Raw genomic sequence first — 18,260 nt, 5'->3', positions numbered from 1 at the left:
CAGTTAACTTGTGGTCCTAAGCTTACATTAATTTTCATCTGTAAGAACTCTCAATCTCAATGTATGTGCTGTATAGTGTAATTGTTACTGTGTATGAACAGATCATCTTCATACTGAATGACCGCTTCTGAGGCCCTCTTTGAGAGTAATCTATCTGCTTGGGCTTGTAAACAGCCTTTTGCTTCACCATGTTTGTACAGTAGGTGAGTGGCTCCCTGGCCCTCTCCTCAGGGTTGTTTAGCGTTCAGACCCCTGACGGAGGAAAAGAAACCCCCATGGGGCGAACATGAAGCACTACAGGTTGAATGAAATTCTCTCTGAACACTCCAAAGCTCTTTTCATCTCCACAGGCTCTGGGGAAAAAGCAGCAGAGAAATGTTTAAAACAGGATGCTTAATCCAGCAGCACTGAAAAAGCATAGTAGCACATAGACATTATTTTTTTCCCCAAGAGAGAAACCACTTTAAAAGAGGCCCAGCATGATAGGCCAGCATAATGAGCCATCACTGGCTGATATTAGAAAGTTTATTCATAGAGTAGCACTAGAAGATGGCTTAGTGCAGGATGTTATCTTAATGCCACAACATGATAAATGATGCAGGGAGGATCGTGTTAGGAAATAGTTAGGAAATATGTTGTAACATATTTGCTAGCACAGAGAGCACAGAAAAGAGAATATATATATATATATATATATAAAAAATAGACCCAAATGCTCTTGTTGTGTGCTGGCATTTACGACAAATATGGGTTTACAAACTGCAGGTAAAAATAATATTAAATGTAACGGACATGATAGCGTGGGACCCTTTGCTCATGTTTTATAATTACCTCAGTAAGCATGATATAATAAGCTTCAATTTCTGTATTATAGTTAAGTAATAGAACATCACTCATACACAGTGCCATCTAATGATAAGTTATGAGAGTGAATCCTCTTTAAGTGTGTGTGTGTGTGTGTGTGTGTGTGTGTGTGTGTGTGTGTGTGTGTGTGTGTGTGTGTGTGTGTGTGTGTGTGTGTGAGAGAGAGAGAGTTATAGCAGGGTCTCAAACAGGGGCTTGTGGCTCAGTAAATGATTGCAGTGGGGTTGGCTGCATCACTGGGGTCATCACTCCCTGGAAAGCTTGATAGGTAATTCATACACCTTTGCTTTATCGAGGGAGGGTGGGGATCAGTCCCTTTTCACCATTTATCACGCCACATCTGTTCCTAAAACCACCAACCGTACTGGTTTTCGCTCAGACAAACTGTTGCATTAAGAGAGATGAGAAGCAGTGTGGGAAGCCTTCAGTATGTATCATGAGCCAGAGAATCATTCCTCTTATTATCCAAAATGTGTCCTCGAGGTATTGCACCACAGAGCTGTGAGTGTAGACCGGCAGGTCCGGACAATGTGCTAATTTGAATCTGCAGGTTTGATGTTCATTTGCAAAGTGGTGTTGCGGACCTGCACCTTGCTCGGGGTAATCATTAGCACGAGAGGTGAATTTAATATTCTGCTCAGCTGAGGCATTGACATAGAGGGGTCCCTGGCTTCTGTTTCTATTAGAGTCTAGGCCCGCGGCTGCACAGCCAACACTTCAATGAGTGCTTTCTCAACGCGTGGCCATTTCTCTGCTGCAGCTGCTGCCCTTCTAACTCTAGCTTCGGGATAGAAATATGACGCTAGAGAGCACCCATAGTATTTTCATGCCCTACCCCTATATCTTCTAACTCACGATTTCACATCCAATTCTCCCATCACTCGGTGACGCCCACTCCCCTAAGACCCCCAGCTACTACGGGATCACTGGACTCCCCTGTGTGTGTGTGTCTGTGTGTATTCTTATTGATCAGGGTCTTGTCTCTGTGGCTCTGGGCTCCTGCTTCTGTTATTACTGCAGTGTGGAGGGCGGGGAGGGAGTGTGGTTACCAGCACTGAGCTGTGTGTGTGTGTGTGTGTGTGTGTGTGTGTGTGTGTGTGTGTGTGTGTGTGTGTGTGTGTGTGTGTGTGTGTGTGTGTGTGTGTGTTCTAATGGGATTTACAGTCTGCACAGTGTGTTTTTTCAGTTTGAGCTTTTTCTTCTTTTCTCAGCCCACATATTTGTAACAAGCACCAACACTTTACACAATTAAACTGACCATAATGATGGCCCATTTGGTCTGACAGCTAGATAACTGTTGAGCAGGAGAAAGGTAACTAGAGAATACATGAGGCATTAACAGTGAATATACGCAGGCTCTCTAGAATCACTGTAAGTAGGAGTGGGGTATCTAATGTGATTAAAAACAAGACCACTTTTAAATTTGTCTCTCAATTAAAAACTGTTTGTATGAGCAATTAAAATTGGATGGATGTGAAATTGGTTTGAAGGATGTCGCTGAAATACTCCAGTTTTTTTTTTTCAGAGAAATTAAGTGATTTCGAGAGCGGAAAGACACTGGTCATGATGAAACGGAGGGAATGTTGTTATTTCACATTAAGGAGAAGTAAGTTACATGCATCAGGAGATGTAACTCCTTAATTTCACCTTTAGCAAAGTGAAGGTGAAGGAAGGATAATTCTTCCTTATTTCCCTCCATTTTTACCTCCTTTATCCACAGTTTCCCTTGACTGTAGTTCTCTGCTCAGTGGGTGTGGATAGGACTCTTATGATGGATTGCACTACTGGTCCTCTTGAGTCCATGCATGTGAATAAATGGGTGCAGTGTGCGCATGTTCCTTCCCTCCCCCTTTCCTCCATCTGCCTGTTCCCCCCCCCCCTTCCTTTTCCCCCAAAGTTCCCCTTTCCGCTCCACCATTCTGTCCTCGCACTTCAGCTGTTTCGGACATGTGTGCAGAAATGTGGGCCGAACACGCGTATATACTTATATTCACAAATGGCTACACGCACAGATGTGCAAACACACTGGGCAGAGCTGCGTGGCATTCAAGGCACCATTCCTCCGTGGCCACAGTGATTAATTACTTTTAACAAAGCAAACAGAGTCCTAGTTGTCTGGATCAATCTCTTCCCCGTCTTGGTGCGAGGAGCTGTCACCAGTGATTGCCAAACTCTGTGTAGTATGAAATGAGGGCCACTTTCACTCCCTGTCCTAAGCTAACCATAGCCTCAATTTTCTACACCTATGATCCTGCTCTCCTGGCTCCACTGTCCTCCTGCTCTCTTTTCCCATCCATTCCTCTGTATCTCTCACCTTTTTTTTACTTTTAATGCAACCCCTTCCTTGGGAGTTATAGTGTGTTTCAGTATAGCTGTGAGATGGGTAGTCATGTCATCTCATTTTAACTCTGTGGTTTTTAGTAGTTGCCACTTGCTTTTAGAGCCCCACATAGACAAATGTAGCATCATGCCTCTTGCCATCCATGCATACTAATCGGCATCGCTCTGCCAGACTGATCAAACACCATTAATCTATTTGTAGTATATATTTGTTTCTAAATGTGAACATTAATACATTCTGCTACTACAGCCAGCTGGGTGCGGTGAGCCCCATTGATTGTTGGCACCCACAGTATGAGTCATAGCTCTGAGCAAGTGTTTTTATTTGGCTTGCTATGTGTTTGTGTGTACATGCGTGTTTGTGAGTTTGAGCGTGTGTGTTTTCTGGCGATGGATTATGCAACTATGTTGCGACCAGTTGCCAGAGGAGTTTCAATGAACATATGTACTTTTTGTAACTTATAAAGTATCCACAGGTGGTACGGAAACCTGTTCACTTCATCTTATTACTTATCACGCAGCATGCACAGAGGTAGATATCAAAGCCAGGGAAATCCAGCTACGGGATTAGCAGGCGGACACAATTAATGATGCATGGTGATGGCCAAAGAACGCTGAGGGAACTTACTGTTTAATGAGCTAACGCAGAGACTGTGCAGTTGTGTTACAGGACCACTCAGTGTTATCAGAGGCAGACACCTCCTTTCACTAGAATTCTGCCAATTAGCCCTATTATGGGAGTTGACTGCCAGAATTTCAGTCTAAAATGTACTTGTTGCTAATATGTGCATTAGTACCATTGCACTTGTTAGAATGCGCAGTACAACACATTGTAAACATTTTTTCTCCCTCTGTGGGTGTGACATTTCCCGTGAAAATGGTACTACTGAAACACTCAACAACATCTGGGATTGACTGATACTTCACAATAGAAAAGAAGCACAGAAAACCCCTCTCGTCATTAATAATGAAATATCATCACTGATTCACACATCTTACTTTCTTCAGCTTCTGATTTTTTCCCCTTTCCCAGCAATGTGCTGGAGCGTGTCATATATGTGATAAGTAGAGGACACTTAAATTGGTGCAGCATGGTGTTCATATTGCAGTGTGTAGAGGGGTATATATATATATATACCCCTATATATATATATATATATATATATATATATATATATATATATATATATATATATATATATATATATATATATATATATATATATATATATATATATATATATATATATATACCCCCTTCCGCCTGTGTTGTGAATTAAAGTGCATTTATCTGGTAATCACTCGGGAGATCTATGTGTGCACAAGCATGGCAAAGCAGTGGTGCTGCAGCCACAACAGCCCAGTATACTGGTGCTGCTGCTGCACTGGGAGATGGGAAGGAGAAACAGGTCATGCACAATAAAGAGCTCTGAAAGCCTGGATGGCAGCAGATATGTATAGTACACTAGGAAGGAATACCAAGAGGCATCTCTGTGTGTCCTTCATGTGCTAACCTTTATTTCTCTCTCGTTATCTTCTTCTGTCTTTCCACCTTCTCCTTGTTTTAAGTGCGCCTTACCCTTTTGGGTTACATCATCATTGTCTTTCCTCACCCTGCCCTCTGTCTCTCAGTGCCTTAGCTGTGATTCAACTTGCCTTTTACTCAATCATGTATGACTCCTTACCAACAGAATCAAAAGCAGTGGGTCTCATGCCATGCTTTTCATTAGAGCTCTCTCCATAAAGGCTGACTTTTGAGTCTTTTGAAGTATTGCAGGGCAACTCTGGAGCCACACTGTCAAGCAGCCTGTGCTGCTGCATCTTGTTTGATGAAGCAACTTCCCACTGAGGCCAGAGCAACCTAATGAACCCAACACAAGTGCTGACACTGACAAGGAGCTTTTCCTACTGTGAGGCAGTGTGAGGGGGGTAATGACTTGGTAGACTTTGTCTCTCTTTGGGATCGTCAAATTCAGCAAGTGATGATAACCAACCCCCAAAAACACCTCAGGGTCAGAAATACTTCTTTCACTTGGGAGCCGATTTTTCACACACGTAAAAAATATGCCAGTTTGAACAGCTTTCATTTTGCACAGGCTAAATGGTTTGTGAATTGGGATGTTGCATTTGTTATCGGCAGCCTTTTTCTCCCACTTGAAATTCATTACATCAGCTAAGGTGGCAGCAACGTTTGAGATGTGAAGCTTGGAGTGTCATGCTTTAAAGAGCAGTGAGAGAGGGTCAGTTGGACATGACTACCCATCTTAATGGCTAATAGGGACGGCTGGTATCCCATGTTGAGAACATGTGTCTCTCGGCCAGTGTTTACTAAGAGGAGGTTATTTTTCAGCCATGCTTGAGTTCACTGTCAAAGCCAATTAAGGGAGTACAAATGAAGATGGAGGATGTGGTGCCTCAGGCCAGGAGAGTACAGCGCCAGGGCCAAGTAGCCTTTTCTGTCGGTACTGTGGGGCTAAACACATCAGGGACACATATGGTCAGGCCTGCTTACTCAATTGGCATTAGCTTTGCATAATCAGGACCTACAACTTGTATTACAAAAAGTGAGTTTTAGTTCTATTATGAGCATTTTTAATGATTAGCAAGAGGTTCAGTTTTGACAGTGAACACATCTTTCTGTAGAGATCGCAACTTCTTGCTTGATGAGCCTTTTTGATTGCCAAATATACTCTACTACACAACTATAAAATGTAAGCCTTGTAGGTATTTTGTATTGAAGCCTTTTATGGCCACCTCAGGTCTAGTCAGGGTGGAAAGAACCCAGAGTTTGCTCTCTTTTCCAGGCTCACCATCTGGCCTTGATTGATTAAAGCTCCTTTAAGTAATTAATGCCTACTTTAATTGAGAGTCAGCCCCTGTGGCTGTGGGGTTCGTGTGCAAAGCTCAGGCAGAGCAAAGCCTAAAATCTAGTCGAGAGGGGCACGGAAATGTGTTTAGCACCCTGACCCTCTCAGCCTCACATCTCAAGACTCTTAAGATGCTAATCAGAATGCAAGTATGCTAGCTGCATCCATGTGAGAAATCGGGCTATAAATCATAGTGGAAGAGTGTGACATGGTTTTTCTAACATTGGAATTATCATGCTTGGAATGATCTATAGGCATGTTGCCATTTTATCTGCGGGTTTATCATTTTCTATTGGGCTGTTTCCTTGTTGAAAACCCTCAGTTAGGGTGGACATGCACGTAGCGGAAAGAAAATTGAATTCCCTCTGCCAAACATTGTGTTGTGACAGCAGGTCCCTTCCCCACAGCTTGCTACTATTGTGCTGTTTCATCTGTTTGTGATGAAGGAAAAATATATGCCTATTTCACTTTGACTGTCACAATGGATGTGCACAACATGACACCGTCCCCAATCACAAGCCCTGACCTTCTTTGTTGAAACTTCTTTGTCTTTTGGTAATTGTTTTTAGAAAACGTTAAACCATCCCCCAGTCAGATAATAGTAGACACAGTGAATACAGAGTGCTCAGCATTGATTCCACATACCTGACTATGACCTTTTCCCATCTGAAGTCCGGGGCTGGCTGCCAGTTTGATGTGAGCCTGCTAATCGATTCCTCGCAGCTGTAAGAGAGTACTACAATGTCTCTCGTGCTGAAAGCCTCTACCAGACATTCTGGATTTTACCTGGATCCTTTTGTCACCACTTACTGAATAATGAAACATTTACCCTTTAATTGCCATCTCCACAAAGAAAGATCATTTTAATTTGCTCTCATTATAGCCATCTAATCTAATGGGCTAATTAAGGACTGGATGGAACAGCAATCACCAAAGTCTACAACGCCCTTAGGGAGGTATACATCAATGGATCATAAATATTTTACTGCGTCTACCTACATGCAGATTATAATGTGCTTTAATTTGACTTGCATAAGTGCATAACATGCACCTTTGGTGTGGCTTATGTTATCATAAAAATCATTGTGGACTTGAAGAGGGTTGTTCCACAAAAAGCCCTCCAGTCAGCATATAGGAGAAAACAAAATCCTGAAAATGCAAAAAAAAAAAAAAAAAAGTCATTGATTTGCTGGATTAATGCAGAAGTCTTTTACTCCATGTGAGGAAAAATGAGTCTGTCACTGTTTTTTTTCCTACACTAACACAATACATATACACACACACATGATCGATGTAGGTCAGGGATGTTTGCTGGTTTAAGGTTTGGTCTTATTAGATTGGGGTGATGGTAATAGACAGGCAGCTGTGTCATGATTCTATCCCAGTGACCTCGAGGCCAGAGGTTTATGTTTGGCCCAAGGCAATGGGTGTAATTCTCCCACTGCTGCCTCTGTGAGGACCGACATCAGACCTTTTTAGGTCCTGTGGGAAAGAGATCTGTACCTGCAGAAGTTGGGTAGAAACTCACTGACTATAGCTTCAAAATAGATTGAAGTACAGGCTCCATTGTGCTGTACTGTGGCTTTCAGCTTGTCAAGTTGAAGGACAGAAGACCCAAAGCAGCAGTCATTCCATTTTACGTTATGCAGCTAATTTGTCATGGCCGACACTTATCCCTGGATATTAAATTCAAGCAGTTGACATTTTGTGTACCCTGCAAATTGACTGTCACCTTGAAAGTGTTGTAGACAACATTTGAGAGGGATGTCTGAAACCCTGGTCGACACATGACATTTCTAGGTCACATTGGAAACCAGGCAACGACACCCATAGTTAAAGAGCCAAGAAACAGAGGGAATAAAGGCAGAAATCCCTTTGTCTCTGTCACACCATTAGTGTTAATCTGATCCCAGTGTCCTTGCCTGTGTGGAAAGCTGATTTCAAGGAATCCATGTTTGTTTGAGACAGATGGGTGGTTTGCTAGAGGAGTTATTGATGTATTTTTCTTCAGTTTGTATTTGTGTGTGTGTGCAGTGTATTTGTAGCCTGCTGTCCCTATTTGATGGTCTTATTTGGGTTCCATTATGGTGGCAGCAGGGGTTCTGTTGAGAGTGGTCACATTGGCACCAACTGCCCTGTGAGTGATCAGAAACCATCTGCAGCAGGCGTATCCCAAACACACTAAAGCACAGAAGGGTGTGGCACGGTTTAAACGGAGCGTACGCAGCTTTTATTGATTTCCACATTTTAGAGCATCTCTATTGTTGATCAGCGATGAGGGCACAGCAAGCCCCACAAGTCCTTGGGCCATTGGAGCACAGCTGGAGCGGCCGGTTCAATGACAGCTAGCTTGCTTCGTTGGGGACGAGTTATACCGTTTGTTTAGAGAGACATCATTGTGGTTAAGATTTTCCAACTCTGAAAGTGTGGCAGGAACCGGCTTTAACTGTCTGGATGACAAGGGGTGGTTTTTAGCTCCAATGCCCTTGTTACAAAGGATTTGCAAATTACCATAGTAATTTGATTTCTTGCTGAAAATAACAAAAAGATTGGGCAGTCTTTACTAAGTGTTCGTTCTTTGAAGCACTGCATACATTTCATAATACAACCTGGGGAAATCAACTTGTATGTAGGAAGCATCTGCAACAACCTATTGACCAAGTAAGGTTTTCCACATCTTTGGGAGACGGTATGTTTTTTGTCAGCATTTACAGCATTACATTAAGATGTAACATGAGGAACATTTGTACAATTAATTGGATCAGGCAGAAGTGTGCACCTCACCTCACACCAAACCAAACCATTCTCCTGTTGTACCCATGCCCATTTAGCACAGTGAAACAAAATAGATTTTCAATGAATTCTTCTTTTAAGCCTGTTATGCCTAGATTTTGAGCAAGCTCAAACATAGACACGCTCCCAGGGGCAGATGACAACTCTGAGGTTAAAGGGTTCTGACGAGGAGCCTAAGAAGGAGGCAAGGACATATGTTGAGGACGGTATTAATCTGCTAATAGGAAAGGAGCCACTAACAGCTGGTCTTGCACCTAACTCCCAATCTTAATCTTGTCAACTTCTTGTCCAGCTGCTCTGACTGAGAGCCTTATTGTGAACAACAGAGCTGTCTCTGAAAGAAAATTGTCCATGTGTCATTGTAAGTGTCTTGTTAGGGAGAAAGGGAGCGAATGTGACTGTGTGGAAGAGCTTGTGTGGGCATATATGTGCGGAGAATGTTGGATCCCCACATTGTGTAGCACAGTGTACCAGAGTGAATCACTTCTTCCTCTTTTTTTGCATCATTTCCCTCTTCCTCCAAAGCATAAAAACATGAATATTTAAAACTACATCAAACGAGCATTCATGAAAGATTAAAATGTTCGAGAAACAAGAAAAGCTTTTATCCTCTTTTATTCGTATGTTCTTGAGTCTCTCTTTCTCTCCCTCTCTCTTTTACACACACACACACACACACACGCATGCACTACACATGCACATCAGCGCTCCCAGAATTTACCCACGGGTAAAAATGACACACCTTCCCACATTTTAGGCAAACACATTATAGAAGTTTTGGTTTGTGGACGTCATGTTGTACAAGATGCCTAACTGATGCATCCTGTTGCAGGAGGGCCTGTGTTCTGTGAACTTTGCTTTAGCAGGAGTCATGCTCTATGCACCCTGTTTAGGGAGATGTTTTTTGGCTGTGATGAAGCACTGACTTGTACCATTCTGTTGTGTATGTAATGCTGTAAATTGACAGGGCAAGTTAATCTGTGGAGCCCTCTCTTTTCTTGTAATGCTCTGTCTCTCTCTCTCTCTCTCTCTCTCCCCTTCTCCTCTCTCCTCTCTCTCCCCGTCTGTGCTAATCACTGTAGCAGCAGCTCTAAGCAGATGTGGCTGTGTTCTTAGAAAATATCCTGTCAAGCGTGAATTAAGAAAATGTTGTCTCCCATAATGCCTTATGCCAATAGCATAACCAATCTATTGTTGCTATATCTGCGGCGTTGTCCTCTTATGTACTATTTGGTGCTCCCCTACGCTCGTATTGAGTTACTGTAATGCAAATTCCTGTGAGCCGTCTGTTTTATGAGCATCACTGGTTGAATTGGCTTGTTGGGTTGTGTATGCAAAAGTGGAGGTTAGCCTGTGTGTGTGTGTGTGTGTGTGTGTGTGTGTGTGTGTGTGTGTGTGTGTGTGTGTGTGTGTGTGTGTGTGTGTGTGTGTGTGTGTGTGTGTTTGTGCAGCTATTATGTGTTTTGAAGGCAGAATAATGATAGAATCAATGTGCCATCCAGCATTTTACATTTTTGTCATGGCTCTTTCGTTTATGCATTTATTCTCGTACTTGTGTTTGCATTATTTTACTGCATGCTGCACAGTCTTTCAGCCGTATGTAGGACAGCATTTTGGTAAAATAAAAGGATTAAAGAAGTTGGCCATTTTTGTTTGAAGTGAGCCTTATTTTATAAAAAAAAATCTCGCTCTCTTTCCCTGGTCGTCTCAGTCTAGGCATGCCGCTTAAGAGAATGAAAGAAAGATCTCTGGGTGAGCAGTCATACAAGTAGGCTAAATCTAATCAAAGGGAGAAGTGCTTTTAAATGTCTTTTGTTCCCCCGGGCGAAACGTTTGTGGGCCTCCCCACTCTCCCCAATGCGTTCTGCCCAAACTCCACCGCCACTAGATGCAATTAATATTGAGCGGATACCCTGGCCTGCACTCCCCGCTGATAATAACAGTGTTAGAACAAAGGTTAATGCTTTGAATCTAATCTCTGTTCTCGTCATTTTCAATGAAGTTGTGATGCAAGCAAAGGGAGATGTTGAGGGGGGCAGCAGGTACGGAGAGAGATTGGGTTTCAGTGGGGGGGCTTCGGACGGAAGTTAAATTAATTACTGGTCTCTATGAATTCAATGTCATGTCTCATTTTCTCTAATCCTCGCCGCCGTTTTTTGCTGCCTAGCGGTGCTAACAGAGAGGCTTGGGAAGACTAATGAAAAGGCCTCTTAGATGCTAATGGCAAATTAGGCCTGGTGTCACTTTTGGACACTGTGAGCAGAGTGACTGCTTAGTGAGGAGGTGACCAGACGGCATCTTTGACTTCCAAAGCAAAAAAACATAAAAACACCAGCGAAGGAAAGGTTAAAATTATTAACAGTGTACATTTTTGTCATGTTCTTGTTTCTTAGCCCCACACAATGCTTGTCCCTCATTTCCCCCCGTGCTTTGCTGCTATAATGATGCGTTTCTGATGTCTATTCTGAGGCGGTTTGCTTTCTCAAGGGTGGGATTTAGTCGTTTGGATCGTTTATAATGAGCTGGATCTAGTTCCATCTCTCTTTGGTACAGTTACTAGACTGGACCAGAGTCAGGTTTAACAACTCACTAGGATTATTGTCTAATCAAGCCACAAACACAAACATTCTGAGTTACAAACTTGCTTGGATAACACATCTCTCTTCTCTCTCTTCTCATGTGAACATGAAAAAAAAAAACTCACACTTATTGAGGGAGCTTTGGATCCCAGAGACGGCGTCTGTTTTAGTTTTTCAATCTGAAGAATGTTCCAAAACATTTTGGTCTCTCACAGAAAGATACAGTATGTCAGCAGTCGCATGCGGTTTATCTCAGTGGGGCTGAATTATTATACTCCACAACAATGTGACTTTCTCAGCTCTGTGAATAACAGACTAGATGACAAATGTAGTTAATTTCTGTCTGCTAGAAGAGCGATTCTCATGCCCAAAACATGACTCATCTGATGTGAAAATATGGCAAAAACAGACTCCGGCCAGTTGTTATTATTTTATAACTGAGCCCCGACAAAGGGAATGCACATAGTATTTATGGGTGTTCTTTTATTTCGCTACAGACAGACTTGAGTAAGTAGCTCTCTCTCATTCTCCTTTTTCTCTCTCTCTCTCTCTCTCTCTCTCTCTCTCTCTCTCTCTCTCTTTTTCTAACACAGCCCAAGAGAAATGCCACTCCTCTACTTTGTCGTGCACTTCACTCCGAAAGCAAACAGAATGCAAAAATATTAAAGAGAAAAACAATAGTTGCAGCCAGCCAGTGTAACGTGTGCATTTATGTAAAACCTTTAATCCAATTAACAAGTACAAAACCCCCAGTGATCACTTTATTATGGGAATACAGAGAAGAGAGGTGCCATGCTCAGAAAACTGCTCGTGTGGAAAAATTGCAAATGGCGTGAAATGAGTGTGTCTGGTAATGTGTTTGTATAAAGCCCCATGCTGGGTCACTAGACTGGATCCCTGATGCCTCTTACTTCTCTCCTTCTTCAGGCATACTTCCGACAGGGTGTTGCCCTTCAGTACCTTGGTCGCCATGCCGACGCCCTGGCCGCCTTCGCCTCCGGGCTGGCCCAAGACCCCAAGAGCCTCCAGCTATTGGTGGGCATGGTCGAAGCTGCCATGAAGTCGCCGCTACGAGGTAAGACATTTAGTTGCGGAATATGTTTGTAGATGTGTGTGTAGACGACGTGTTCATGTGTCTTGGTGTCGCCGTCTGTATGCTTCACCACCTCCACATGTTTTGTCCCTCAACAGCTGTCTGTGAAATAATCCTCACACTCTGTCAGTCAATAAGCGTGTTGGGGTGACTTTACCTGTCAGTTTTTTTATCCATTCGGCAGGCTGTCTGTCTGTCTGTCTTTGTGACTGACTGCTGGTGTCAAGTACTTACTGCTGGACTCTGAGGCTAGACGCCTGCAGCCTCAGCATATCGTATTGTCAGACGGGCTGATTACACACACACAGATAGCCCGTTATCTTAATGAGCATCCAACACTAATGCCATTGTCTGTGTCTGCCCCTGTGTAAGCCTTTTTCTTAAAGCTGAGTGGATTTATAAGTAGCGCATTCAAGCCAAGATTGTTACTAAATGTGTTCTTTCTGTTATGAATTATTATCTGTTGTATCAGCCAACTGCAGTGACCTGTGCATGAGTAATCACTGTGGGCCAGCCTAATGAGCCTCAAGACAAACCTGGCAACAATTTTACCTAAGATGACCACTGCAGAGGATTTAAGATTCTTCAGATCTGTATGGTAGTGACTGCCAAAATAGACTGAGTCATCCTGCAGTCTCACTGTGTCCTCCTCTTTTTTTCCAAAGTTTTGTGATAACTGCGCCTGTGAATATATGTGGCCTTGTTTTATAATCCCAAATTTACTGAACTGTACAATGAGATCACCAGCTCTAAAGGGCTTTGTTCAGTGAGGAATCAGGTTTTCTTTGATTGAATACAGTGCAGCGCTGAATATTTGTGCGCAAATGCAGATGAAAAAAAATATCGCTAAGAGAATAAAGAATGGCGAGCAACACTGAGTGTATAAGCCTCTCACTGGAGCCAAAACAAGAAAAGGTTTTGGGTGCTAGCCCAGACCTGAGCATCATGGACCAGAATGGATTCTCTCTGTAGGGGAAGAACAACATTTAGCCCAAGCCATTTAATCTCTTAATTGTTTACCCTATTTCCCACGGTGCCAGGCAACCAGCAGAGGACCTAATCCAAGGTGTGTTGAGGAGAGGTAGCTAGGTCAAAGGATTAAGAGCAATGATGATCCTCTCAAAGGGGCTCCTGGCACAAGGGGACGATAATCAATGTTACGCCAGCAAACAGGGAAGATAATCAGTGTTACTCAGCCAAAGTCCCCAGATAAGGGAAAGGTAGGAGTGCGTTGCTTTTTTCCTTCATGGAGGAAGAGCGCCACGTTCCTGCCAATTGTTTGTTTTTTTCACCACGTACAGTAGCACACTCATCCCAGGGTACCTCACCCACCTCTTGAATTGCAGTTGAGCAACGCTAAAGCTTTTAGAAAGTTTTCTTCAACACCTTCAGCCACAAATATATATCTTTTCAAGTAATTACAAGACCCATATACATGAAAACTTTGCACTCGGCTGTTTTTCCACCTTCTTGTTTTGGGTTGTAACAACATTGTAATTACACTTGTAATCCATTTGTAATTACGCTTTAATCTCTTATAGCAGTTCTGCAAACAGCACATTATTCCCTTCTGTGAATATACTCAATGTTGCTGCCATGTTGCCAAGAAAGAGCTGATTGTATCTCGCTGTGATTACAGTGTTCACTTATCTTACACATTTATCTACCTACAGACATTTCGGCTCACTGTGATGTTTACAGTCCTCCCAAAAGCACCTTTATGTTTATTTTCTGCCACAGAGCAAATAGATCCATCCAAAGACATCCATATCAAATAAGCAAATAAATAAATCATGATAGAGGAAGACAAATAATGAACCTCAGAGAACAATATCAAGGCATATGTCTTCAAGGACACAGTGTGTAATGAATTCATCAAAGCTTTCTTTCGTTTCTGCAGTAAAGTTAATATTACATGTATAATGCTCCAGTTCTTAGGGAGAGAGGGTTGAATTGTATATGACACTAACCCACTCACTTCCACTCCTCCTTGCATAGATCAAGGTTTCCTCTCATTATTCCAGAGTCAAGCAACTGTTGTGCTCTCATGTGATTCATACTGTACTTCCCCACAACAAAAGGCTCTCACACAGGTGGAAACTGGTGTGATCTTACATCCCTCTTCTTACTGCCTCTCCCCATCTGCCATTTCCGGTTATCCCGGCAGCAATTCTCCCCCCCCCCCCCCAATATCAGCATTGTCCATCTGTATCATTGAACGAGCTGTGGGAAATCAGCCTCACACAGTTTTATGTATTGGAAGCTGTGTTTCATAATGTATGTAATCACATACTATTTTATTCCATTGGCCGTTAATTTTCAGATGGTTTTCCATACATTAAGGTTCCAGATAAACCGCAGAAGAGATGGTTTCACCCATGGTAGGAAATGTACATATCTTTTAGGGGGACATTTTTTCCCCCACTGACTGAAATCCAGGGGCATAATAAAACAAATTGGGGGCTTGTGAAATAACATTTAACCTTTGTTCAAAATAATAATATACTTATTTAGGCTTACAGTATATGAGCAATTGTCATCAAATGGCAATAATAAGACTATTAGGCATTAGTCTACAGTGTTTTTATTAGATTTTTTGAACAGAAAACATAAATCAGACAAACATATTCAATTGTATTCTTATTTCCATGTGGTTATTTATTGTTATATTAAACGACTATTAACAATTATAACTTCTTTCTTTTTTTATAATTCAAAATTATATTTATTGATTTTTTTTGTTACCTTAATCACGTTGTACCTACCTAGTACAGGAAATACAGATAGGACAGACAAAACAAAGAACAAAAACTAAACGCAAACTGACGTTTGATTGTATTGTGTGAATAGTGTGAAGAGAGGGTGAGCCCTTTTTACTGTAATTGATCTCCTTGGTGCAGAGGCTGCATTTAACATAGCCTGCTTTATCAATTTTTATGAAATACTGGGACACTGAGAAGCTGTACTGCACTCATTTCACGTCTGTTTTGACCTTCACCTTCAGGCCCAGCTCCACTTCATCTCAGCCCTGCAACAAGCTGCGCTACATATAGAGCGTCCTCTTCCTTAACGTTACATTATGACTACACTACACTACATTTTTCCATTTAAAAAAAACAGGTTGGGAAAGATTTAATGGGGTAACGTGACAAAAATATTACGACACACAACTTGGGTGGCGAGTCATTCGTATCGCCAGTAACTTCAACTTGGAGTGAAAGGATAAAATGTTGGAGGGACGCTGTAGACATCTTAACGCTGATTGGCCAAGAAAATAATTTCAAAATAATTATTACTAGTTATCACTCACCGTGGACTAGTTATCACTGGCGTGTTGCCAGAGATGGTGACGGAGACTGTGTTGGCTGATCCTCATTTCTCCTCACACTCGCAGTCACAGGTCGGATCAAGAAGCGCTCCATTTTTTTCTTCTTCATGCCAAAACATGACCCGGTCCAGTTTCCAAAACATTGGCAACTGGACCGGGTCATATAGGCTGCGATGTTTTTGTTCATAAAGTTCATAAAATTATCATAATTATTAGTGGAAGTTATGGGGGCATTTTTTGCCCCTGTCCGAGTGATATCAGGGGCAAAATTATATTTCTTAGGGGCAGTTTTGCCCTCGGGTATTTCCAACGCTTGTTTCACCGCATGGCAGCTATTGATCCATGCTGGATCATTTGCCATGAAAAACATTGTCCTTAAACTGGAGGATTTGGAGGCTGTGTTCATGAGCACCTGTCCTGTTGAGGAACCCTTGAGTGCTTTTGATTTTCAAATACCACCAGCGCAGAGGGGCTGCCCTGACATCTGACCTCCCTGGAGACAAGAAGCAAGAGGATAAATTCAATCAATACATGATCACATCATCACGTAAAGGATAAGGGTTGTGTTCTATAGTTTTCTTGTTGTCCTGCATTGAATTCATCCTATCATTAAGAAAGTCTGTGTAATCAAAGCCTAATAAAGTTTGTGCCACAAAGCTCCATAATCCAAAACTATTAAAAACACATCAGTGAGCCACAGTGTTGCACTGGATGACATGCTCCTTCATTACAATCAAAACAAGCATTGTAGTTTATTTTGAGATTATTCCACCATCCTACTGCCATAAATACTCAGTAGAGCCCCAAATCCACTGCTGAAAAAACATGTTTTAGAAAGTTATCGAGTCCTATTTTTATATTGACTGGATATATTTGTGACTTAAAAGTATATCTTCAGTAGGAACCAATGGACATATGAGTGGGGACGTCAGAGAGACACATTACTAAAATACAGGAGGGAGAGTGCATGGCATATGTTTTTATTCATATGAGATGTTAGGCTGAGTAATTATTTGGTACATTGCATATATGTATTTTTGTCCATGAGCGTACTGTCATTACAGTAAGGTGTGGCCCTAGCTACAAATGCACCCTTAAAAAGCCTCTTACAGTACCAGACAAAAGGGGAGAAAGGACTCTGTTATGACTTCCTTGTAAGCTGTGTGCATATCAATGAGTTAGAGGTTGTAATTATTGCTTGATATTTAGATACAAGCCTTAATAAACACTTTAGTTTTAGCATTTTACTTTGTGTGTGTGTATGTGTGCCTGTGAAACAACACACGCTGATGTTGTCATAACTACCTGTTTATGAATGCAGCAGCCATGACACCTTTTTAAAAAGGATTCTCTGTGTTTGATTTATGTCTCAGCTCTCGGTGTCACTCTAAAGGCAATTACAAGCTATGAATGGATATAATATGCACACAGTGGCTCCGTAAGCACGACATTCTGCCAACTGCTGGAACAGAAGCTATGCTCTTGAAAGAGCATCATCAGTTATGCTTTTGAGTGCTTGTGTGGGGAAGCATCTCATATTGTGTGTGTGTGTGTGTGTGTGTGTGTGCGTTTGTGTGTGTCTAGGTGACTTATCATCTGTGTGTTTCCAAGAACTATTGTGACTATTCATTTGTGCCTAAATGTGTGTCTAAACAAATGTAAGATACGGTTAATGAAAGCTTGTTGTAGACTACACACACAGCCACACATAGCCAGTTTGTACAGGCACAGTAACACCATGCATGCAGTCTTCAGTAAAGCGCTTTGAACTAATTAGTAGCAATCCTGTTCAAAATATTTGCAGATATAGGGTCATGAGAATTAAGCATCCCCAAGATACACTCCTATACATGAGTGCAAATATACACTGACACACACAAACACACACTTGGGCCGCTTGCCCCCCCCTCCACCCCCAATGTTGGTGTCTGCCAGAGGGCTTTGTAATCTGGAGGGGCCGTGCATCCCAAATCCCGCGCGACCTACCATTGATTTATGTCATTGTGTGCATTTTCAGCCTCTTCAAAGGTCACCTTGTGTGTCTCCTTTGCTCTGCATTTCTCTCTTGCTGCTACTGTTGTGCATTAGCTGCATTAGTTTCCCCATCACTCTTTAAACTCGATCTCAAAACCCACTCAGCCCTCTGTATTCTTCTCAAACAACCATATCAACTGACACGAACAGAAGGCAGAAATGTAATTTTGCTTTGTGGTTTGTAAAGACATTTTGCCACAATGCTCTAAATTGCTGTGGGAAATTGCCAAAGATTATCCCAGTCAGAGTGGAGGGAACAGACAAAATGGCTCACATGTTGATACATTGTCAAATTGTCAGTGAAAGCCATCACTCAGCCAAGCTATAGGCGGCTGTCCAGGCAGACAAAACACAACCACTAC

The 18,260-nt window shown here is 42.1% G+C and overlaps 1 protein-coding gene across 1 annotated transcript in view; it reads left to right on the top strand.

Moving 5' to 3' along the window:
• LOC306740368 (tetratricopeptide repeat protein 28-like) overlaps positions 1-18,260 on the top strand; it is a gene marked incomplete at its 5' end in the record, with an annotated part of 159,006 nt that overhangs the window by 83,334 nt on the left and 57,412 nt on the right. The window contains one exon of the mRNA XM_079222506.1: positions 12,371-12,518. Coding sequence (XP_079078632.1) covers positions 12,371-12,518 — 148 coding nt within the window. The remainder of the gene's footprint in view (positions 1-12,370; positions 12,519-18,260) is intronic.

The sequence above is a fragment of the Taurulus bubalis genome (assembly GCF_910589615.1).
Source record: "Taurulus bubalis genome assembly, chromosome: 8".
In the NCBI taxonomy this organism is placed as follows: domain Eukaryota; kingdom Metazoa; phylum Chordata; class Actinopteri; order Perciformes; family Cottidae; genus Taurulus; species Taurulus bubalis.
This window is presented reverse-complemented; position numbering and strand designations above follow the sequence as displayed.